Genomic DNA, 25,263 nt, shown 5'->3' with positions numbered 1-25,263 from the left:
AAAACATTGTAATACCTTTCTCAGATACTGCTTTTGTGTTAAACAAAGTTTCCCTCTCTGTCTATCTCTGTTTATCTCCATACCAAGAATCTTTTTGGCCTCACCTAGATCTTTCATCTCAAACTCTTGATTAAACTGAGCCTTTAATTTGTCTATCTCCTTTTGACTCTTCGAAGCGATCAACATATCGTCAACGTACAAGAGAAAATAAATGAAAGATCTTTAAGCTTTTGCAAATACACATTGTAGGAATTATAGAGATGATTTGTTACCATTCCTATAGAGATATGATTTGTTACCATTCCTATAGAGATATGATTTTGTAAATAGATTTCTACAATCCCTTATTTTAAGGGATCATATCCTAGGATTATTATTTTTCCTTTCTTAGAGTTTCCTACTTTAGAAAGATATTTTGTATATAAATATGTAATATGTCATATTGAAAAGAATAAGAAATTACAGAGAATTACTCTGAATTCTACATGGCATCAGCTTAGGTTACGGTTTCTTTCCAATATAGATGATGTCCACAACTTCTTCTCCTACTCCGGAGATCACTTCAAATCCAGAAAATTTTTCTGGTTCTGCTGCTCAATCAGAAGGTAATCTGGTCATGAAAGAACTAGAAGGTAAACCTCGATTCTGATACTACAGATCATATGACTGATAATAAAGATTTGTTTTACAATTTTTTTCCAAACTTTGGTAAAGCTGTCAAAACGGCTGATGGTTCTTTGTGCAAAATAGAAGGACATGACAATGTTATTCTCAATGACCAGATTGTACTTAAAAATGTCCTCTTCGTACCAAATCTGGCTTGCAATCTCGTTTTTGTTAGTAAACTTTCCACCGACTTGCACTGCTCTGCAATTTTTAATGATATTGATTGTACTTTGCAGGCACTTAACTCGAAGAAGATGATTGGTAAGGCCAGCTTGCAGAATGGTCTCTACATTCTTCCTGCCTCTACTAAAACCGAAATCTCGAAATATTTTACCGCTTTAGAAAAAGTTGATAATATTATGTTATGGCACTATCGTTTAGGTCATCCTAGTTTTCAGCATCTTACAAAAGTTTTTCCTACTCTATTCATTCATAAAAGGCCAAATTCTTTTTCTTGCAAAGTTTGCTCTCTTGCCAAACATACTAAATCAACTTATTCTCCTTCTACATATAAGCCTTCTCACCCTTTTGCTTTGATCCACAGTGATATTTGGGGTCATTCTCGGGTGAAGAATGCTGATAATTGTAAGTGGTTTATCAATTTCATTGATGATCACAGTAGGATAACTTGGACTTATTTGCTAAAAGATAAATCTGAAACTGCAGGTGTTTTTACCCAATTTTATAACATGGTTCTCACTCAATTTGGGTCTAAAATTCATCTCTTTAAATCTGATAATGACAGTGAATTTTTTTCTAAGTCTTTGGTTGCGTTTTTCAGGGAAAAGGGCATAGTTCAGATTAGTTCTTGTGTTGACACCCCACAACAAAACGGTATTGCCGAAAGAAAAAATAGACACCTCCTTGAAGTTACTTGTTCTTTTCTATTTACCACCAATGTTCCAAAATATTTGTGGGGGGAAGCCTTATTAACTGCCACATATTTAATCTATCGAATGCCTAGTAATGTTTTACAATTTCAAACACCTCAATCTATATTTCTCAATACTTTCCCCATTTTAAACCTATCTCCTCCATTCTTCCACTTAAAATATTTGGTTGTACTGTTTTTATCCAAAACATTGCTCCTAATAAGTCCAAGTTAGATCCTAAATCATTAAAGTGTGTACTGGTTGGGTATTCTTCACTTAAGAAGGGTTATAAATGCTATCATCCTCCTTCAAAATGATTTTTTACCACTATGGATATAACATTTTATGAGCAGGATCCCTATTTCACTCAGGCTGAAATTCAGGGGGAGACATGGAAGGATTTTCAGCCACATCAAGTATCTCCTCCTACTCTTCATTCTCAACCTTCAGAATTGCCACCAATTTTGTCCTTACCTACAGATTTGTCACCTGTAACTACTTCCATTGATCCACCGGTAGTACCTATCACTACTTCACCTATACCCACTTTAAATACCCTTCCTGAAAATACACATACTCCCATTCAAAATATTCCACAAACAACACCAATAAAACAACTTGTTTCTATACAAGGAAAAGAAAACATATTCTGAGGCTATTTTGTAATCTGATGCTTGCCGAGAATTGGATTTGGGTCCAGCTGCCGAAATAGAAGAAAAAATCAATAAGTCCACTTCCCCTACTCTAGATGACTTCCCTATTTCTATTAGAAAAGGGGTTAGACAGTGCACCAAGCATCCTATTGAAAAATTTGCTGGTTATAATTAATTGATGCCGCCTTTTCAAGCATTTACAACAAACTTGGATAAATAACAGGTTCCCACAAGCATAGCTGAAGCTCTAAAGGATTCAAAATGGAGAAGGGGTGTTGAAGAGGAAATTTGTGCACTGGAGAAAAATGCTACTTGAACTGTTACGGACCTCCCTCAAGGAAAAAAGGCTGTTGGCTGTAAATGGATCTTTACTGTAAAGTATAACTCAAATGGTAGCATCCAACGATACAAAGCGAGACTAGTGGCCAGAGGCTTTACACAAACATATGGGATATATTTCACAGAAACTTTTGCACCTGTGGCGAAGCTGAATACTGTTCGAGTACTCCTAAGTTTGGCTGTAAATTGCGATTGGAAATTACACCAACTTGATGTAAAAAACGTTTTTCTTAATGGCAAGCTAGAAGAAGAAGTCTATATGAAGTTGCCACCTGGCTTAAAGTCTGTTGAAGGAAGTAACAAGGTGTGCAAGCTCAACAAGTCTCTATACGGGTTAAAACAATCACCCAGAGCTTGGTTCGAGAGGTTCACTAAAGTCATCCTAAAAAATGGCTACAAGAAATCCCTCGCTGATCACACTCTTTTCATCAAGGTAACTTCTACAAATAATAAAGCTATCCTTATTGTGTACGTGGAAGACATAATTCTTGCCGGAGATGATGAAGAATAGATTTTCAATTTAAAGAAGTTGTTAAATAAGGAATTTGAAACCAAGGATTTGGGAAAGCTAAGGTATTTCCTAGGAATGGAGGTGGCAAGGTCAAAAGAAGGACTTGTGATCAACCAAAGAAAATATGTACTTGATTTACTCAAAGAAACTGGTTTTCTTGGTTGTAAGCTGATTGATACACCAATGGAGGCAAGCTTGAAATTTAACAAAGAAGATGGATCCTTGGTAGACAAAGAGAAATTTCAAAGATTAGTTGGGAAACTAATTTATTTATCCTTGACAAGGCCAGATATAGAATTTCCTGTATATGTGATAAGTCAACACATGACTAATCCTACTGAAGAGCATATGACAACAGCAAATAGAATTCTCAAGTACTTGAAGAAAACTCCAGGACACGGTTTAATGTTTAAGAAGACAGAAGACAGAACTGTTAAGATCTTTACAGATTCTAGTTGGGCTGGAGACCTTACTGAAAGGAGATCCACTAGTGGCTATGCACCTTTGTTTGGGGAAACCTTACAACTTGGAGAAGTAAGAAACAATCTGTCGTTTCAAGAAGTAGTGCTGAAGCTGAATTTAGAGCACTAACATTGGGAATATGCGAAGGAATTTGGCTACTTAAACTACTGAAAAAACTTGTCACTAATCAAGAGGATCACTTTGAAGTTTTGTGTGATAATCAATCTGCTATTCAAATTGCCAAGAACCCAGTTCAACATGATCGGACAAATCATGTTGAGATTGATAGGCACTTTATTGCTGATCAAGTTAACAAAAAGACAGCCACACTTTCATACATTCCTTCAGAAGAACAAGTTGCAGACATTCTTACTAAGGCTTTGCCAAAGCCTGTTTTCAATAAATTCCTATTCAAGCTGGGATTATACAATGTATATTCTCCAGCTTGAGGGGGAGTGTAGGAATTATAGAGATGATTTGTTACCATTCCTATGGAGATATGATTTGTTACCATTCCTATAGAGATATGATTTTGTAAATAGATTTCTACAATCCCTTATTTTAAGGGATCATATCCTAGGATTATTATTTTTCATTTCTTAGAGTTTCCTACTTTAAAGAGATATTTTGTATATAAATATGTAATCTGTCATATTGAAAAGAATAAGAAATTACAGAGAATTACTCTGAATTCTACACACACAATGATCATATTTGCTTCTAGTGTACTTTTGCCTCTCATAAAGATATCAAATCGCTTGTACCACTGCCTCGGAGATTGCTTCAATCCATATAGCGATTTGTTCAGCTTACAAACCCATTTCTCACAACCACCATCTTTTATCCTTCTGGCTGAGTCATATAGATCTCCTCTTCTAAATCTCCGTGCAAGAAAGTCGTCTTTACATCAAGTTGAGCTAGCTCCAAATTCAACTGTGCTACCAAGGTCAATAACATTCTAATGGAGGCATGCTTCACAACAGGGGAAAATACTTTATTGTAGTCGATCCCCTCCTTCTGAGCGTAGCCTTTAGCTATCAACCGTGCCTTGTAGCGAACATTTTTCTTGCTATGAGATCCATCTTTCTTTGCAAATACCCACTTGCATCCAATTGCTCTTTTACCTTTCGATAATTGAGCCAGTTTTCAAGTGTTGTTCTTTTGGAGAGATTGCATTTCTTCATCCATGACACTTTTCCACTTATCACTTTCCAAGCTTTGTATTGCTTCTTGGTAAGTGACAGGGATATCATCATCAACAACTGGAAGAGCATAGGCCACCATATCAACAAATCGAGCAGGTCTACGAATTTCTCTTCTTGGCCTTATAACTGCAAGTGGTTCTGGTGTCTCCAATGGTTCTTGGGTTTGAACCTCTTCATCTTCTGATTCTTCTATTGGAGTTGAAGAATCAGTTGCATCAACTTCTAGGATCATCGTCTGCTGAAACTCCACCTGTTTTAGAGTATGCTCCACCTGCTGTGGAGTACTACTTGTCTGGACAGCTTCATTTGTTACCTTCTTTATTAGGGCAGATTCATCAAATGTAACATCTTTGCTACAAATTATCTTCTTGGTTTTCTTCCTGAGCTCATAACTATACAAAGCAGTAGTTACATCTTTAAGAGTAACATTATCCTTACCATGAAGTAACGTTGTCTCAAGGTGCTCAAATTCATCTGGAAGAGATGACAACAACATCAAGGCCAAATCTTCATCTTTGAAGGTTTCATCCATGCCCAATAAGTCTGCCACTAGCTTATTGAACGCAGTGATGTGTTCATTCATACTGGTGCCTGGTTGATAATCAAATCTGAACAATCTTTTCTTCATGTGGAGACGATTTGAGAGCTTTTCTTTAGGAATTTTTCCTCCAATGTTTTCCACATCTTACTTACAGAAGTCTCGTTCTTGTAGCCATACTTCTGCTCCCTAGAAAGACAAGATCGAATCGTGTTGCACGCCAAACGATTGATTGTTCTCCATTCTTTCTCCTCCATATATTCGGGCTTTTATGATGACCAAGGTGGTAACAGTAATCAAGTTCAATCATTGTTTGAACTTGATTAACATCCTAAAAGTATGAACACCTTCGGGTGTGTGGCGCTTGTGAGTGCAATTAGAGGCACTACAAATTTGGGGAGTTGAAGAAGTTGAGTAGGCTTGGTAATTTCAAACCAAGGTGGAGATTTGTTAGATTTGGCTTGAAATTAAGTTGGCAAGTTGGAAATTTCATCTTGGTTGGTTGCCAAACTTTGAACATGAGAATTTCATATTTGGTGGCTAACTTGTACACATTGAAAATTCTTTGATAGGTGGCCAACTTATTTTTCATGTTTAATCTCTAAAATATTAGGTTATTTATAAGTTTAGTCCTTAAAACTCAATTATAAATAAGCCTATGTATTTCATTAGAAATCATCCCAAAAAACAAGTTCTCTCTTACTCTTGTATTCTTCATTCTTCCACTTTGGGAATTCTAAAGAATTTCATTTGTTGTAATATTTGTTGATAGTGAAGTTATCATCCGGTGTGGTGCCCGAGGAATAGACGATATTATCGTCGAACCTCGTAAATTTGGTGTGTTCTCTCCTTTATTGTTTTTATTCGGTTTTTTCCATTGTGTTTCAATATTCAATAGTTTGACAGATTTATCCGCTGTGCAACTTTTGGTGGTTTTGATCTTGACATTTTAGGTCAATTTTGAAACTACGTTCGTGTGAGAAATAACCCGATTTCCCCAACAGAAATGACAAGTGAAATCCCCTTGGAATAACAAAATTCATGTAGCTCTGGCTGCTGCCATACATGGTGAAGCTCGACTTGATTGACCACAGGAGTTATACGCGCCACTTCCAATAGATCCCGGAGCTTCTTTGCAGAGAAAGTACTCGCTCCAATAGCCTTAGCCTTACTGGAATCACAGAGTGCCTCCACTACTCTCCATGTTGCAGGGATGTCCGGTTGCGTAAGGTTTTCCCCCTTAACAACCATAGCTCCCCTTTTTTCACTCACTGGCCAATGTATCTTCAACATTCATCACGATTATCAACAACAATTTTACCTATTTTTGCACTAATTCTATATGCAGTAAGTGAAAAGAAGTCAAAGACACACCAGATAGAGATCAACATAGTCAAATTGCAAATCCTGCGGAGTTTTATTCAATGCCTTTGGTACATCTTCAGGCAAGCGATCAGAACACCTTAAATTCCAACGTAATGCCAAATGATCGAATTATAGTAGCACTAAATCTGTCACACACAAAAAAACATAGTAGAGGGACCTTTAATAGAATTTTACCAGAGTTTTGAGGTGACCCATATGTCCTGAGTGACGTGTCACCATACCCTCATTAAACACTTTTTCTGAGAGCAGAACCAATCTGAATTGAAACACAAACACATAAAACAGTCTGTTCCTATGAGAATGTTCTCGGAGACACCTACACCAAGCAAAGAGAATCCTGGAATCACCTCCTTGTCATTGAAGCACAATCACTATGCCTATATCCAACCTTGATGACAGTGTTTTGGAGAACACCATGTTTGGCACCATAAGCTCTTAGTTGGATGAATTTGATGCTAGTATCTGCCATTTCTCTACCAAAGAAGAGAGATGACGCAAACACAGAACTTCCAAATGTTTCATGTCCAACACCAGGTTAGTTTTTTTCCTTTCTATAATGCTTTTTGTAGAAAGATTTGACACTTGTCAACTCAGCATTTGGTTTTTAGTTATTCGTTATGATCTTCAGATGGAAAGGGGAAGCTCTACCAAAATGGCTTTTACTATTAGGGGGTCTTGTCCATTCACATGAAATCTTTAACATAATAACATATATGCTGTGAGCGTCCCGTAAAACCAAATGAAATTGTTTGATTAGGGTAATCCAATTAGTTTATATAAAGTCGTTTTAATTCGATTAGGTTAATAATTAATCTAATTCAATATCTTATTTTATAATTATCCCTGCATAACTTCATTTTTAAATAATTATCCTAATTGAATATTTATAACAATATCATTATTACCTATATTATGACATGATTTATTTTTTAATAATCATATTTTTAAATTATAAATGAGATTACAGTGTCCTAATAACTTTAACAATCGTTACGATATAATTATTACACTGGTTGTGGTTGTAATTTAATATTATATAAACGGTGTTAAATACAAAAGTACATAAGATGAATGGTACAAGTTGCTGAGAGCCTCACGGGAAATGAAGGTTAGGTATAAGTTTTGATCTGAAATTGAGAATGAAAGGTGGCTCGTGAACTGAGCAACCAATCCCCCATGCAAATAGTAAAGTAATAAGTGTGGACGATGTTCTCTCTTCCTTTTTTAAACAATAATTTGGTATTACAAAAACACCACGCATGATGTAGCTGACAAAAATGCTCTCTCTCTCTCTCTCTCTCCACCAATTCCATATTAAAACATGAGCTGAATGATAAACGACATTTTAAGCCCCCATCTGCTCTGTGTTTCGTCTGACACTGAACCCCTATAGGCTGTATCTAGTTAATTTAGGAGACCCTCACCCTTTGTTGCTATTTATTAAGCAATATGACGAAACCCCAGTGAAGACAAACCCCAACCAATCACCCTTCATATACAAGCATCTCTCTTTCCCTTTCAATTTCACTGTCACATGCATCGTTAGAAACACAAAGCCCTGAATATCACCAACACAACCTTGATGGAAACTGCTTTGTTTTGTATCACTTTATATTCCTTTGGTATACTAAGTATCTTAGCTTTATAGTTATAGCCCCCCTCTAAAACCTATCCCAGAGTCGAGCTCCAAATTTTCAGTAGGTATCTCGATTATACTTTATTATATTTTCATCGGGAATGCCTCTTTAAATAAAAAAAGGGCATGTATTAAGAGATTAGATCATGGAAGAAGGAACAAAAGATGCGTAGATAGCGGATATAGGTTACGGTGGCATAATATTCTCTTCAATAATTTTAAAAAATAAATAAATAAAGCACATTGTAATGCCATTTTGCAATACTTAAATGTAATGATTCTCAGAGTTGGTGGCAAATTTGGAAGGATTATAAAGAGGAGAGAGAGAGAAGAGAGCACAAGTAAATGAGATCTTGAGATAAATAATATAATAGCTAGTAGAATAAGAGAGGAAAAGGGAAAGCATGTTGCCATGTATGTGACCTTATTCATATGGCTTTGAGTTAGAATATCCATCTCATCATCTTAGACAAGTGTTGTGTTTTTGTGGGTTTAGTTTTGTAAATTGCTAATGGAATGTCAGTAGGTGTACAAGGGGAAAAGAGCTTATCAGTCATCACGATGTTCCATGCAGTTTTTATTTTTAGTTTTTTGCAGGCAACCCTTCTCTCACAAGCTGTCTAACATTTGCATTTACAAATATATCAAAAACATTCCATCCTATTACTGAATTTGCAACATGCAACTGATATATCCAGCTGGTATATATACCTTTTGATTCACAAATCATGCCTTTGGCACATGCAGCAGATTGTCGTAATTCAAACCAGAATAGATCATTGAAGCTAATATACATTCATGTGTTGTTTCAATGAAGACAAGCCCTAGAAAATCAAACAAGGCCTGCAACTTTGTATGGAAAGACAGGCATAGTTATTATCGACCTTTGAGTTTCAGAGTCAAAAACTTAGGACAAATACCATTGCACACAATCGATTTAACCTAAAATGTTTCTATGCGTCTATCTAAAAATTCATATGCATGGAGATGATATAAAGTATTTTTAATCCCTTTTTTCAATTATAAGCAAAGATGTCTTAAGATATGTAAACGAAGTTACACTCACAAACAACATATGATAATTTTAGACAGGACCAGATCGAAAGTATGGTCTTGCGATGAAACTACCTTACCTTGGTTCGATGACCAAGCCTTAGCTCAAGATCTATGTCGTCTTCAGTTGAGATTGGCTTGAGGAACAAGGGTAAGGTCGTGGGTGTATGATGATCACCGGTTCTCTTTCTCTTGCGGCCGACGGTGATGTCTTGTCTACTACCAGACGTAGTAGGGCGTGTTTCTCGAACAACTAGACTCAAGCTTGAAGACAAATCAGTAGTTTGGACATAATCTGCTTTAACCCTACATTCAGATTTTAGGATTCTTGGACTCTTGTCTCCGTCATCAGCCCTCAGATCAGAGAAATGGTAATATCTGTCAGCTGCTGAGTTTGACCATGATTTTGGGGACTTCTTGGGGCTTTCTTGGACCATTGGTGAGGATAAAGGAGGAACTAAAGTTTGTTCAAGACAAATCTGTTTACTAGGTGGAAGAGAATTAGGGTTAGGGTTATAAGCAAAGTTACAAACCTCATGATCAGGCTGGCACTGAAAACCCAAAGGTGAGAAGGGATTCTGATGATCATCATGTTCGGGATCAGTGGGTGGGGATTGCTTTAGCCTAGCTCTATCTCTCCTGTGGACATTCATGTGACCTCCTAGAGCTTGAGCCGATCTAAACTCCCGCCCACAAAAGCTGCAAGAATAAGACCTCGGAGGCCATATGCACCCTCCCAGTGCCCCACCAGCATCTTCTGCAAAAGCTTGCTCTTCCCATGATTCATAATAACAACTCAAACCATCCGATCTCCTCTTTCTCCACATCCAATACCCTGCTTGCTCCTCCATTGCACCCTTTGATTAAAAACACAGAAATAAAAAAAAGGAGAGGATAGTTGGACTTTGGAGAAAGAGCCAAAGAGCCAAAGCTAAAAGAACTACATATTAGAATCTGAATTGCTTAGGGAAGATGATTTTAATTGCTTGTAGCTTGTTTCTTTGTCAAGGGAAGAATGTGTTAGAAAATTACAAGTAATGGTGGAGTTACTTCTGGGATGTAGCTGCTTACAGACAAACTGGGAGACTCTGACTGAAATCCGACCTACAAACTTAGCAAAACAGATGTCACATTAGTGATTAATGCCATCTTTGGACATTATATTATCATTTCTTTATTTTCCCTATCCATTATTGAGCTTTTCTTAGGTACCTAAGGGTATAGAAATTTGAGCACATTATTTGTTCTAATTTACTGACAGATAACTTGATTAGTACCAAAATACAATTTCAATAATTTAATTAATAAAATTATTTATTCATTTAAAATAATTTAAAGGTGAAATGAATTAAATTAAACATAGGGTATTAGTTACTTTATTGTTGTTAGAATCTTTTCCTAGACCCTCTGAATTTTGAGCAAAATTCAGTCAACATTAAGGAACTCCTGCTCTTAAGGAATATAATCAAACTTGTTTTTTTTTCTTCTAAAAGAATAATTAGGTGTTTAAGATTTAGTTACTATTTTTTTGTTTAAACCCTTAATTAATTTGGCCTATTTGATTGGTAATTTTATTTTTAAACATTTAGGCTTTAAAAAATATATATATGGTAGCTATGATTACATTTTTTTAATTATAAGAAGGTCTATACTATGAAACTAAAAATAATAATTCTACAATAGAGAAGATTATGGATATCTTTGATAATTAAATCTCGAATTCCTTTCGAAACAACACTATAATTGATTATCGGAAAGTAACGAGGATATATTAATTTGATCATAGTCAGTTACCATATTATTTTTACCATAAATTCATTGTACTTTTGTCATCCAACATCTGTGTTGCAATCTGAATTATTGTGTTTCTTCTATATTTGTCATATTCATGAGGAAAATATAAACTTTTACCATCAAATACAATCTTACAATAAGCGCTTCCAAAGTTCACAAACAATTTTACAACCTCAACACATGTAAAATTATTTCCTGACCAATACCAAATATGAAAAGGAACGTATGATAACGTAAAAGTTATATAATCATCCGACATTAATTGATTAATTAATTAGAATGATCAATTAATTCCAAAATATAAAACAAAAGAGAAAGGATGTGCAACTGCCATTTCTCTATCTAATACTTATACAATATTATCACTTAAAAAGATAATATTTATTTACTACTTTCAAGAATATATATATATATATATATATATATATATATATATATATATGGGTGTAGGATTTGAGTTTTAAATTAGTCCCCCGACATAGATTATTGCCTTCTTCTTTGTAGATACCACGAAAAAACCGTCCTCATCTTCAACTCCATAATTTCAAGACCAATATTAAAGGAAATCAAATGCAAATATATATGAAGGTTAAGAAATTATAATTATATTTAAAGGAGAGCTTGGAAACAGTCCACTTGTTTTAGGTAAATGATATGACACTGATGACCACATATACAATAATAACAGTATTTCCCTTGTTTGAAAACAAATTAATTAATAGGAGTATTTTTTTTACAAATTTTGGTACAACTAGTAACTTAATTATTAAAACAGGTGTTCCAATTAATTAATTATTATAACTTGACAAGTACGTAGATATGCAACCCTCCTTGTAAGTATTTTCATTTATGCTAAAGGCTAAACTTTTACTAAAGCAAATGTTAAATTAGTACGAAGACATTGATTCAAACATTTTAGTTCTTAGAATTTTGTAGAACGAAATCTAAATTTTGTAAATGTTAAAGATGTGAAAGGAATTTGGTTGGGAAATCATTATCAATGTGGATAAACAAATCAACCAAACTAGGGGTATTTGTCCCCACTGTTTGTTAAGAGAGAGGGGGGAATTTCTTTTTAAAGTTTATTTGTTATTAAAAGATTATTATTGTTATTGTCACTAACACGGCAAGGAAGACAATAAATGATCCATGTTGAAAAGTGTAATAGTGAATAGTTTGTTGCTGTCATCTCTCAGACAATAAGCATGTCGTCACTCAGTGTTGTTAATTATTGTTCATGGACATTGTTTGTGCAAGATTTTATAGAAAAAACACAAAGGAACACTTGGGAAATTCAAACACTGAAGTTGCTGTCCAGCAAGTTTCCAATGAATCAAACCAGGCTTTACGTGACTTTGTTTCAGAAATTTCTGGTATTAATTGGATGGTGCAGGAGAGGAGGTGATTTTCTTGTTTATGATTTAATGGCTAATGGATGAGTATTTTGTTTGAAACAATCATAAATTGGGATTAACCTGTTGATTTCATAGAGATGTTAAGGCCTTTAGATGATGAGGTGCATGCAAAGTAAGATGTAAAACCTGTTGATTTCCACGTAACAAGGTTAGGAGGTTGAAGGGTACATGCCCCCAGCCTCTAATCTTCAAAATTCCCCCCTGCCTTGAACATCACTCCACAGGGATTAACCAGCAACCATATCTACAAGTTGCTGCTCAAGAAACAACCTGTCTAATCTAATCTAACAAGGATTTATCCCACCTAATTAACAAACTTATCACTCCTTGTCTACAATATAAATATATTCACTTGTTCCTTTTCTCCCCATCCCAATCACTTTTGACTATCCCATTTCTGCATCTTTACCAAATCATCACAGAAAATTACTGGGGGAAATGGTTTCTGTTCTTACATCATCTGCCTTTTCCAAGGCTTTATTGTTCCTAGCTTTATGTTCTGTCTGGTTGCTACCTGATTTGGCACTAGCAAAGCATGCAGGCATTACCAGGCACTTCAAGTTCAATGTAAGTTTTGGTTTTGGATAACTGTTCTACCCCTTTGCTCTTTCTCATTCATTTAACCTCCCACAGATTATGATGCAAAATGTGACAATGTTGTGTCAAACAAAGAGCATTGTGACAGTCAATGGCCAGTTCCCCGGGCCTCGGATTATAGAGAGGAAAGGCGATCGGCTTCTCATCAAGGTGGTTAACCATGTTCAATACAACGTCACTCTTCACTGGTATAAAACTTAAATTTCCCACTACTTTTAAATGGTTAGCATTTTATTACAAGTTAAGCGAATCCCGACTTTTTCGCTTGAAAAACTAAGCACGGAATCAGGCAGTTAAGGAGTGGATGGACTGATGGACCTGCCTATATCACACTGTCCAATTCAAACAGGGAAATCCTAAGTATACAACTTCACCATTACCGGCCAAAGAGGGACCTTGTTTTGGCATGCACACATATCTTGGCTAAGAGCTACCGTGTATGGATCTATTGTCATCCTCCCTAAACGGCATGCCTCTTATCCATTCCCCCAGCCCTTCAAAGAAGTTCCTATTGTATTCGGTAGTTTTGACTAGACAACTTTGTTATATCAGACACTGTAACAAGACTAAGTTTGCATCTTAGATCAACTGAGTTTTGCTTCGAATTGCAGGGGGGTGGTTGAAAGCAGACACCGAAACAATCATCAATCAGGCCCTGGCATCTGGAGGAGCACCAAATATCTCTGATGCCTTTACCATTAATGGTCTCCCCGGACCCTCTTACAATGGCTCAGCAAAAAGTACTACACTATGTAATATAATTCACTGTCTATATCAGAAATCAACATCGGAAAGGCTCCAATTCAAGACATAGACTAAAAACAAGTACATCGAATTTATGTAGACACATTCAAGCTTAAGGTGAAGCCTGGCAAAACCTATCTTCTTCGTCTGATCAATGCTGCACTCAACGATGAGCTCTTTTTCAGAATAGCTAACCACACACTCACTGTTGTGGAAGCGGACGCAGTCTACGTCAACCCGTTCAGGACAGATATTGTACTTATTTGGGGTCAAAATTATAAAAAAAAGGAAAACTACGGGGCCCTTGATTAAAACGAGGGAAAATACTTTAACGGCACCGCGCCATTCATGAGAACAGTTGTTTCACAACACCAACTCCCCCCCCCACACAAAAAAAGCTCCAATTTTTAGTTTCTTTTGAAAAAGGATCCACCTTGACATCCGCCAGGACCGGAGACGCCGTCGTTTTTTAACGCCGGCGCCTCCACCACTCGCCTCGTGCATTGTAGAGGAAAAATACTTAAAACCATGAACCGAGGCTTCATCTTTTGTTTGCCTGTCCATCGTCTTTGTTTATTTTTCTACGGTCTTTGTTTTCATTGAGAGGTGGTTCGGTCTAATGACCTCTCCTGGTATCATGAACGCCGTCGCTTTCACCGGCGTCGCCTTCATGTGTGTGCTAAATTAAGTCTTTGCAATCATCATGGATCCAGGTCGGGTCTCGTCTACTTTCTTGACAGACACTGAAGATTCCAGTTTGACTGTCCATGAGATCAATCGCAAGGTACGCTCAGAAAACACAGACGAATTCTTTGTTTTGCTGTCTCTGTTAAGGTTATTCTTGTTTCTTCTTGTAATATATTTTCTTAAGTCTTATGCTTTTCGTATAAATAAATAAATTCTTTCAATCTGGATTTGTTAGAAATGAATTGATTAATGTTGGGATTGTTATAACTTTGTGATTGTTGCATGCAATGATTCAAATGAGCTGATTTTGGAGTTGGAACAAATTTGCATGTGGGGAAAAATGATCATCTGGAGAGGGGGAATATGTTGATGGAGAAATAAGGTAGATTTAATTACCTAAATGAACATTTTAATTAGATTTTATCCATACTGTGTCAAAGATGCCAAAAACGAAAGATGAGCAAATTGCATGATCAAAACATTATAATCCATTGACGAGTGAATGAGATGACTTATTTGAAAAAATCTAGTCAAAATGTTGATGTTTTATTTGGGGAAAGGAAACAGATAAATTACGGCTCTGTATTCAAGGGTTTGTTTGATATATTCTGCATTGTAGAAAGCTCTGTTACCTAGAATTGGGTGGGAGTGACGGATATGTGTCCGAGATAAGAATGTTCAATATTTTTTTCTAAGTATTTATTTTACTTTGGCAGTCATATATAACCTACTCATGTCCGAATATGTGTTGGACTCACTTAAAAGGAAATTGAAGAGTCGGAACAACATAGATAGAAAGCCCTTGCAATATCAGCAAGGTAAGAATACATTATCATGGTTTGTTCGAACATTTGATCATAGTCATAACAGAAACTGGTGTGTGTTGTCTGATAGTTAACCATAACAAAGACCGTTATTTTGGCATTTCGTTACTTGTGTTAGGATAATGTACTAGCTATCGTTTAGGACTCTAGCGACCAGCACTTTTATTGTCATTATCAGATGAACTATTGTCGTCTTGCATTACTGTTATAATTTCCTTGTTTTTTCGAACGAATAACTGAAAAGGCATATGTGGACATGATTGTAACAATTGAGGCAATGAGGATTATCTTGGCCGTATTCTGTTTATTTCTAATCTGATTTCCCACTTAGAATGATGGTTATCATGAAGGGAACGCCTATAAGCATCCATATGATCCTGGTGCCTACGAAAATTTAATAACGGTAATAACTAGTACCAATACTGCACTCTCAATTTGTTCTATGCCAAGGGATGAAAGAAGCTGCATTGATGCTTTTACTAGACTTTACCATTAGGCCTTTTTACATTGATGAATATGAGAAAAGCTTTGCCTTTTTACGTTCTGAACATCAATAACATATTTGTAACTTAAATGTCGTATGTTCAGACCTGAGTTTTTCAGGTATTGGGTGCAAGGATTTTGTGCTGGATATGCCCCACATCAAAGCACATAGGCAATGGCATCTGCTTTCGAACAGCATATGATGGCAGACTAACTATATCAACATCAACATGATTTTTCGAATACATTTGGCGACAAGAGTTTTTCTGATGCTCGAGGGATTGATGAATGCTTACAATCTCGTTCACATCTAGTTGTCCCCCGTTTTTAAGTTGGTCTGTTATCGCCCTTCTGTCAAGGGTCTGCAAGTGGTGTAATGGAGGAGATCCTTGTGAAATAGAAATAGGATTAATGGGGTTTACTTAATAGGTTTTTTTTGTAGTTTGACACCTTACCTTGTCCATAAAGAGTGTAGAAGTGATGATGCAAATCAACAGACACCATCATGTATAGCTGAATAACAAACCTGTCTCTTACATGAAGTCAATTTTGGATTGTGATATGAACACTGTTATGCCCGTAAATGATGTGTTATCTTAGGGGCAAAACAGTAATTTTTTATCCATTTATTTGCTAAAAAATAGGAACTCTTCCCTCATTCACCAGGGACTTTCTTCCTGCCTCTTTTTGCCTTCATTCTTCTCCCATAGAGAGCAACCCATCATACACGACGAAATTGTAAGAGATAATACCTTAGATGTTGGTACCATTTTTTAACCCATGAGGAGTATATATTAATAAAAGCGTGTGGTCCAATTGAAACAAATAATTCTGAGGGTGAAACAAATAATTCTGAGGGTGAAACAAAAGAGCATGTGGTTCACATTGCAGAACAGTAAACTTGTGGACGAAACACCAAGTAATGATAGCTTAGTGTGCCATCCCATTGTGTGTTTGTAGACACCCGTTTTTGTCCAGGTCTTCTTTTTATTATTTAATATTATTATTATTATTATTATTAATTATTTTGTTACACATTTGTAGGCTTGTTAGAACCCTAAATTACAAGTAGTACAGGCTAATCCTCAAGCCCAACTACAACAGACCAGCCAATAGCCCAGTACCCTGAACCAGCTTGACTCGTTTATAAGATCAAGCCCCGACCTGAGGCCCAGCTCTAGACTCGTTCAGTGACTCAGATTGGAATTAGGGTTTCTAAACCCTAAATAAGTAGACCCTTTAGCTTCTACCGCCGCCGTCCTTTGTTGCTCCCCTCTCCGACAGTCTCTGACGTCGGCCGCCTAAACCAAGAGTGACCCATCCAAGTCAGAAAATCAGAAATTATTATCCTAGAAATATAGGATATTATTATCCTATTTTGAGCACTCAAATCCATCACACCAAATGAAAAAAGGGGGATTTATCTCACAAATCAAACACCATATGCGAGGGGGAGATAAAAAGAAGAGAACATATTAAAAAGGGGGGAACCATTCGGTAAAAAGAGAGAGAGAAAACCTAGGAAAAAATCAAAACAACCACCGAAACAAAAAGAAAAAGGGAGAAAATGAGAGAGTCTTACATCGGTTTAGAGGTCTAGGAGCCCGACGGTCGTCGGTCGTCATAACCTTCGAAGGTAAAACTCTAGATCTAGGGGTTTATGGTGAGATTTGTGCTAAGTGGGGTGGTTTTTCGGGTTGGGTAGGATGAGAGGATGAATTTGGGGTGTTTTCCTCTCTCTGATCACCAAAGGCCACCGTAAACTCCGCCGTGAGTTCCGCCGGTGGCCATTGCTTCTTCTCTCTGTGGAGGAGAGAGTTGAGAGCGTTTGAAGCTCTCTCTCCCCTTACTCGGTTGGAAACCGATGCAAATGAAAGGGGATGGCCTTTTGGCCTTTAAATATATATATATATATATAAAACGCAAAACGCAGTCGTTTTGGGCACCCCCATTCCCGTGTTTTCTAAGTTTTAAGGGGCTAATGGCATATTTAGTCCCTGCAGGTTGAGAAACTCACCCGTGTTTCTCATATTTTTAAGGTAAATCGCACTATAGGTCCCCGTGTATTTGTAACGTTCTGTTGTAGCCATTAAATGAAAAGTTATGTTATCTTGTTTCAAGCCTTTACTTTTCCATCGTTTATATTATAGTCCCTAGATGACTCGTTTTCTTAGTTTGTTTTGATCTGGATATTATGTTTTATCTTGTTTCAATTTGGTCACTATGTATACTATTATGCTTATTATGAATTTAACTACTGATTTTATTCTTTTTTATTTTAGTCACCGATTGATTTTTTTATTATTTTATTTTATTTTATGATTTTGATATTGTATTTTAGATTTATGCATTTTAGTCACTTGTCTATAAAGTTTATTTATTTTATGTTATTTGTATGTCATATTTTCATGTATATATTTTAACATATGCTATAATAATTATGTACAAATATCATGTTTCAAATATACTTATACATACACTAATTTATTTTTATTTTATTTCATACACATGTTGTATCATATACAATTATATACTTATTAATTAAATTTAATTTTTGCCTTTGTATATTCATGTATAAAAATGTATTATTAATGTTTATTCCATTTTATTTAATGTGATTACATATGACTTATTTGTAAAATATCTAATTGTCAACATTTTATGTTTTTTATTCGAAATTTTCAAGAACGCGAATTTGTAGAACAGGCGTGGAAAGTACTACTTGATCGAAGTGGTACAATTCCATACGACATTCGAACAAATACGAACTTAAAATAAATCCATTTTCTTCTACTAATTAATTTATTTTAATGATGCAATGTGTGTGTTATTTTTAATTCACTATTTATTTCCTTTTATTCGAATGCAAACGTTAATTTTATTTATATTCGATTCGTATATTTATCAATGAGGGAATATTCTTTTATTGACAAGAAATAGTCGAGTTAGCTTTCCCGATAGAGGATTACTAATTTTGATATTTCTTTTCGAGTTAAAGAATTTTCTATAATTAATTTATTCGAAGCAAATTAATTAAATTTCAATAAATGGATCACATTTTAATTATCGATGCGATTTATAGTTTCCACCATCACGACGATATGTAAGCGACACAATACCAATTTTTGGGCGTTGTGGGGTGTTAGTCATTCCTTACACATAATAGACTCCCGAACCTGTTTAAATAAATCTTTGATAAACACAGACCAGTTTTTATCTTAAAAACGATTTTTTCTTTAAATTGTTTTTAAAATACGTTTTTAGGTATTCGACCTACCTAACCCAAAGGCCGATGGCGACTCCCATTCGATTTAATTAAAATTAATTCCAAATCACCATTTTTTCCAAATTAAAAGTCATAATCGTTTTTTAAAATAATAAATAATTGTTTTACAAAAAAAATGGTTATGACAGTTTGGCGACTCCACTGGGGAGTTTTTTTAGAAAGTCAAGCTGTAAGTCGCTTACACATTGTCGTTGTGGTCGAAATTATAACTTTGAGTCCATAGTTAACTTATGATTCGTTTATTGAAATTTTTAATTGCTTCATTTTTTGTCATACTAACATTTTATTTTTGTCTTTCAGCTTTGTCAAGATTTTATCATTTTTCCTTGTTTTGTTTTCCTTTTGAGTCGAAGGTAGGTATGTTCCTCCTCACACACATCACTGCATTTGCATAACATCAGCTCTAGACACGAACTTTGATCCAAATTAATCAGGGTGATTGTTTTACTCTCGTAAGAATTTATTATTCGTTTGAGTTTTAGCAAATAACTCATGGGATACACATTTTATACCTTCGTAGGGATTTATTCCTCGTATGGGTATAAGGTAGTGAAATCCCCTCGAATTGAACTCATTCCGTTCGAAACCTGTAATGGGTGAGGATCGAGGGTCTGGCAGCCCAAGGGGGCACCGACATCAAGGATAATTCAAGTACCCTGTTCCTGTTAGAGCCAAAACCATGCATATAGTGAGCTGTAGAACAGTCACCCTAGGTATAGTCATACCGAACCTCTGTCCTTTCGTAGGTACCCAAAATAGGTGTACACAAAGGAGGAATGTTTCTAAACCCTTATCTTTTACTTTAAGTTCGTAGAATTTGTTTTCTTTTCGAATAAAAACATGCGAACTAGATATCATGCGGTTAGGATCATTTCTTGAAAATATCATTTTGGGTAGATAGCATCTCCGGGTAGGAATGTTATTTAATTAAAACATGTTCGGGTAGATATCATGATTGGGTAGGTGTTATATTTATCTGTAGATAACATCTTTTAACTCTATTGATTATCTTGCTTGTACTGACTAATTTCTTTTCTTTTGTTTGTGTATACTAACTCATTTTTTTTCTCATTTGTTTGTCATTTTTCATCATTCTTTGCATTGCATTCCATTATCATGACATAATGTAAAAGTATTGATCCATAAGGGGATATTCGAGAGAAAATTTTCACAAGAAGAGGTGAAAATTTTCAATCAAGCAGTCGTGTTTACAGGCATGAATCGAGGGTTTAAAGAAGCTCAAAATACAAGAAGGATGTTTGCTCGAAGATCGTGCATTATTTGGGACTAAAATGATGATCCATTGATTCGAAGAGTAATCCAACAGTAGATTCTCATCTATAATTATTTCATCGCTAGTCATCAAAGAGCGATGCACTGACTTCAACACCGTAGGGGCATCAACTGAGTTAGGTTACAGAGCATTGAGGGATATCATTTTTTGGACGAATATCCAAGACGAAGAAATTATCCACTTCAAACTCAAAATCTAAGTGAAGGCATGTCTATGAAGTGGATTGTCTTGTAATGTGAAGGTTTTTATTTCTGGCGAAAATTATTCTACGATATTCATCGTTGGGATCAACATTTTTGCATTTGCATAATTGCATTATGCATAATATTCATTTAAGTGTTTTTACACGCATTAATCATACCTTGTGGGAAACTTTGAGGAAGCGTTTCTAATTGTGTAATGCATTCACACAGTACTAAGAATGGATGCAAAATTTGAGTAACTGAAGAAAGAGCTGGAAGAGAGTTTGCAAAAGATTCAAGCAGAGTGAGAAGTTAAAATGGAACAGGCACAAAAGGTCACCATGGATCGTATCTTGCAAAATCAAAGCGACCTAATGTATCAAATGGTAGAAAAATTGGTTGGGATCAACCAAGAAAGAGGCAAAGAGAAGATTTCCTTGATTGGAGGAACCTCCGAATGTGTGATAGCCCATGCTAGTCCCCAAATAATTATTTCACCCCACAAGCTTCCAAGCCACCAAGTAAGCTTCTCAGCCACTAAAGCTCGTACAAATGTGATAAATCCTCAGGGTAATTCTACTAATCACAACATGCCAAATTCTAATAAGATGAAGAGAGCCAACAATGAGATCCCAGAGAATCTGAAACAGTGGTGCAGAGAGACATTCCAGGGAATGAGAGGACAGAGCTCTCACCACAGAATGGATGCAACATAATTAGTACTAGTTCCTAACTTGGTGCTTCCGCCCAAATTTAAGATGCCCGACTTTGAAAAATACAGTGGAACCAGTTGCCCTAATACCCATCTCACGATGTTTATTCAAAGAATGACTGGGTACACAAACAATTATCAGATGTTGATTCACTGCTTCCAAGCCAGTTTAATTGGACCCACTTTAAGGTGGTACAATCAACTGAGTCGTACTCAAATCCGCTCTTGGAAGGATTAGGCTAGTGCCTTTCTGAGTCAATACAAGCACATGATCGATATAGCCCCTGATCGAACAACGCTACAGAATATGGAGATGAAGAATGGTGAGAACTTCCGACAATATGCTCAACGATGGAGGGATGTCGTATCTCAAGTACATCCACCAATGACTGAAAGAGAGTTCATCACTCTATTCATTGATACGTTGAAGTCTCCATATATCGACTACATGATAGGAGCTACCACCAAGAGTTTCTCTAACATCGTCATGCGTGGAGAAATGATCGAAAGAGAAATCAAGAATGACCAGATAGGAGGCACTAGTCGTATTGACAAAGAGGAAATAACTGAGATTAACATTGAGGAATCTTATCTAGCTAGTATGGAGACCAATTTTCATAAGACATTCTATGAAAAAACTCACATCAGTACAATTCCAATGACATATGAGGAGTTGCTCCCAGCGCTAGTTGAGATGAATCTGGTGACTCCAGTTCAATCCAAACCAAGAGAAGCCCCATATCCTGAAGACCATGATATTAATGCCATATGGAGCTATCACATTGGGAGCTCATGGCACACCACTGAGAATTGTAGGACATTGAAGTGCAAGGTCTAAGATCTGATCGATTCAGGGCATTAACGTTCAATGTGTGATGGGGCATTATGATCGGAAGTCGGCCAGGGTATCCATCAGGAGATTTTGTTGCATTCTCATGCATGACATCTTGTTTGAATTTGTTTTTCTTTTGTTCTTCTTATGTTTAAATGTTTGTAAATCACTTGACTTTTGAACATTTTCAATAAAATGCTTCATTCTTAGGAAATAACAATGAGAAAATTTTAATCTTGAATTCTTTGAATATCTTTTTTAATTAAAAAGGCTTTTTAATAATTGAGGTTGTAAATTTATGACAAATGACAAGATTGAACTCCCATCAAAACAAAGACCTCTTAATCCTAATCCTACACCAGACTATATACCTTTCTCTTGCAAGGACCAAGCTAACCATTTGCTACCATGGACAGTCAATCATCTTGGCGTTCAGGTATGTGTTAGGAGCGGACAAAATGGGGCAACTAGCACATGAGATTGCAAAGAAAATTAGTTTCTACTTCTACTAGTGACGTTCAATGATGATCATGATCTTCTCATATGGAATGGTAAAGTAGATGAATCTAGTTTAGGTCAGTTTCTTGGAAATTGAACTCTAACGAGGAGATTTTCTGACCTTCAACAAACACTAAGACTATAACAGGTTCTCCTCAACAAGCTTAAGAAATGGAATCCGTATACCCAAAATATTGTATTATATATGTATATAATAAAGCTGAGCTATTCCGCTAAAGCAATTGGTTATAGAGGAAACTTGAAAGCCCTAGCTTTATGAATAGATTGCATTCAAACGATGACATTGATCGGGGTACTTGGCAATCCGGTGTATGCTCCACTGTGGTTGTCAAGTCGAAGACTTTGTGACGGCATGAATCCTTCAGCTAGCCGAATAAAGGCAATTATAAAAATATATGTACAATAAAGCTGAATCCAATTAGCCAAGCAATGGCAAATTAAACCAAAATTACTAAATAAGAAGTTTCGGTGAATATGGACTAAGGGAGTTGAGGAACACCTGTTATAGTCGACTTTACACGAGCACTCAGAAATCTTATTTTTAGACCGATATTTCTGCACTACCTTGACTAGGTAAGTCTATGAAGCTTGAACAAATGGAAGATTTCAAAGAACTGAAATAGAAGTGTTCTAAAGAGTCTAGTAATTAACTATGCTAGTTGTGCCATTTTATTTGCCTCCGATCAAAATGCCAAACTCAGAAAGAGGGGCATGCTATGATCTTCACGAGGACCAATCGATGAAATAAACCTTAGAATTTAGGTAGCCAACCTCAAAACCAACCTTTCGATCTTGATATTTGTCAAAGATTTATAGCTATTAAATATTAAAGAGCAGTTGATTCTTTTGAAATCCAATGAACTTCCTTTTGATATTTTTCTAAGTTTTGAAAATTCAAAGGAAGAAAAGCATTTTCAAACAAGATAAGTTCTCTGGAAGTATCTTGGAATTCAACGAATATCTCATAGGCTCAGGATCGAAGCTGGGCCAAGAGAATCTAAATTTACTGGGTAAATTTTGATGGGGTAAGGAAACAAATTGTCTCAGGTCGAGGTTTGCAAGAGTACTCCCTGGTGGAAATACAGACAAACTGAATCAATGATAGAGTGAAGACTGCTCTCGCAACCATTCTCCTTACAGATTGAGAAAAAAATACATCAACAAATATATACATACAGACATACACATATATATATGATACATAAATTTTGCATCAACCATTTATCATCATGTATATTAAAGACAATTTTCTCCTCTCTTGAGGAAAAAATCAATAAAACTTCAAATAAATTTCATCTTGACCATCATAATATCAAGGATTAGGCATCCATAAATACATCATTTTGATCTTTCAGGAAATCAAAGCTCGGAAATGACCAGATGTCTCTAACTTAAAGAAGCAATGATTTGGCTTCCTGAAGTCAATAATCAAGACATTTCCTCAACATGCAGCAACAAGCAGACTTTTTATCACCTTTGAGGTGTTTTTTCTTGAACAAAATTTTGTCTCGCTGAGATAATTTTTTCTCAAAAACAATTTTGTCTCGTTTGAGACAATTTCTCTAAAAACAAATGTTGTCTCACTTGGATAATTTTTCCATTTTTGCATTTTTTCACTACATCATCTTTGAGTCATTTCTTTTGAAACAAAGGATCTTTGAGTCTATTTCTTTTGAAACAAAACGCTGTCTCTCTTGAGACAGATTTTATTGAAAAATCTTTGAGTCTGTTTCACCTAAAACAAAATGAAAAATCTTTGAGTATGTTTCTTTGATAACAAAATTTTCTCTTTTGAGAAAGTTTCTTTTGAAAGAATCTTTGAGTATGTTTCTTTGGAAACAAAATTTTGCCTCTTTTGAGACAGTTCCTTTTGAAGAAAAATCTTTAAATATGTTTTTATGAAAACAAAGGCTTGTCTCTTTTAAGACAATTTCTCTTAAAACAAACATCTTTGAGATTGTTTCCCTTGAAACAAAACCTATCTTTGAGTTTGTTTCTCTTGAAACAAAAGTCTGTGAGTTGTTTCTTTTGAAATAAAAATCTTTGAGTTGTTTCTTTGGAAAACAATTATTTGAGTCTGTTTTTTTTTTAACCAAAGTTTTGTTTCTTTTAAGACAATTTCGTGAAAAAAATCTTTAAGTCATTTCTTTTGAAACAAAAATCTTTGAGTTTGTATCTTTTGAAACAAAGTTTTGTCTCTCTTGAGACAATTTTTCTTGAGAAAAATCTTTGAGTCTGTTCCTTTTGAAAAATCTTTGAGATTGTGTCTCTTAACAAAATCATCTGTGATTCTATTTCTTTAAAAACAAATTTTATCTCCTAAGACAATTTTTAATGAAAAAACCAACCTTTGAGATTGTTTTTTAAGAAAAAACCTTGAGTCTGTTTCTTTGGAAACAAAATTTACAATCTTTGAGTCTGTTTCTTTTGAAACATCATCTTTGAGTCGGTTTCTTTTGAAATCATTATCCTTAAAGATGACCAGAACTCTTTATCACGTATGAGCCGTGTCATCTCCTGACCAGATCTCTTCATCACGTAGGAGTCGTGTCACCCCTAGATAACCAGACGTC

General features: G+C 35.6%; 1 protein-coding gene and 1 long non-coding RNA gene across 2 annotated transcripts; both read right to left on the bottom strand.

Moving 5' to 3' along the window:
- Positions 1-6,322: 6,322 nt before the first annotated feature.
- On the bottom strand, positions 6,323-6,822 carry LOC120208766. The gene is made up of 3 exons (XR_005524340.1): positions 6,807-6,822; positions 6,621-6,708; positions 6,323-6,530 (listed from the first exon to the last, which is right to left on the bottom strand). It is a non-coding gene; the product is annotated as an uncharacterized LOC120208766 (long non-coding RNA).
- Positions 6,823-9,290: 2,468 nt separating this feature from the next.
- LOC120208764 (zinc finger protein 10-like) lies at positions 9,291-10,274 on the bottom strand. The gene has a single exon (XM_039207948.1). It carries the CDS (start codon positions 10,170-10,172, stop codon positions 9,393-9,395), a length of 780 nt encoding a protein of 259 aa, XP_039063879.1. The 5' UTR covers positions 10,173-10,274; the 3' UTR covers positions 9,291-9,392.
- Between the last annotated feature and the right edge of the window lie 14,989 nt (positions 10,275-25,263).

Source organism: Hibiscus syriacus, unplaced genomic scaffold, assembly GCF_006381635.1.
Source record: "Hibiscus syriacus cultivar Baekdansim isolate YM2019G1 unplaced genomic scaffold, ASM638163v2 tig00017547_pilon, whole genome shotgun sequence".
Classification (NCBI taxonomy): domain Eukaryota; kingdom Viridiplantae; phylum Streptophyta; class Magnoliopsida; order Malvales; family Malvaceae; genus Hibiscus; species Hibiscus syriacus.
This window is presented reverse-complemented; position numbering and strand designations above follow the sequence as displayed.

Excerpts from the sequence above, each read along its gene's own strand:
- LOC120208764 (XM_039207948.1), bottom strand. The coding sequence starts at position 10,172 with ATGGAGGAGCAAGCAGGGTATTGGATGTGGAGAAAGAGGAGATCGGAT.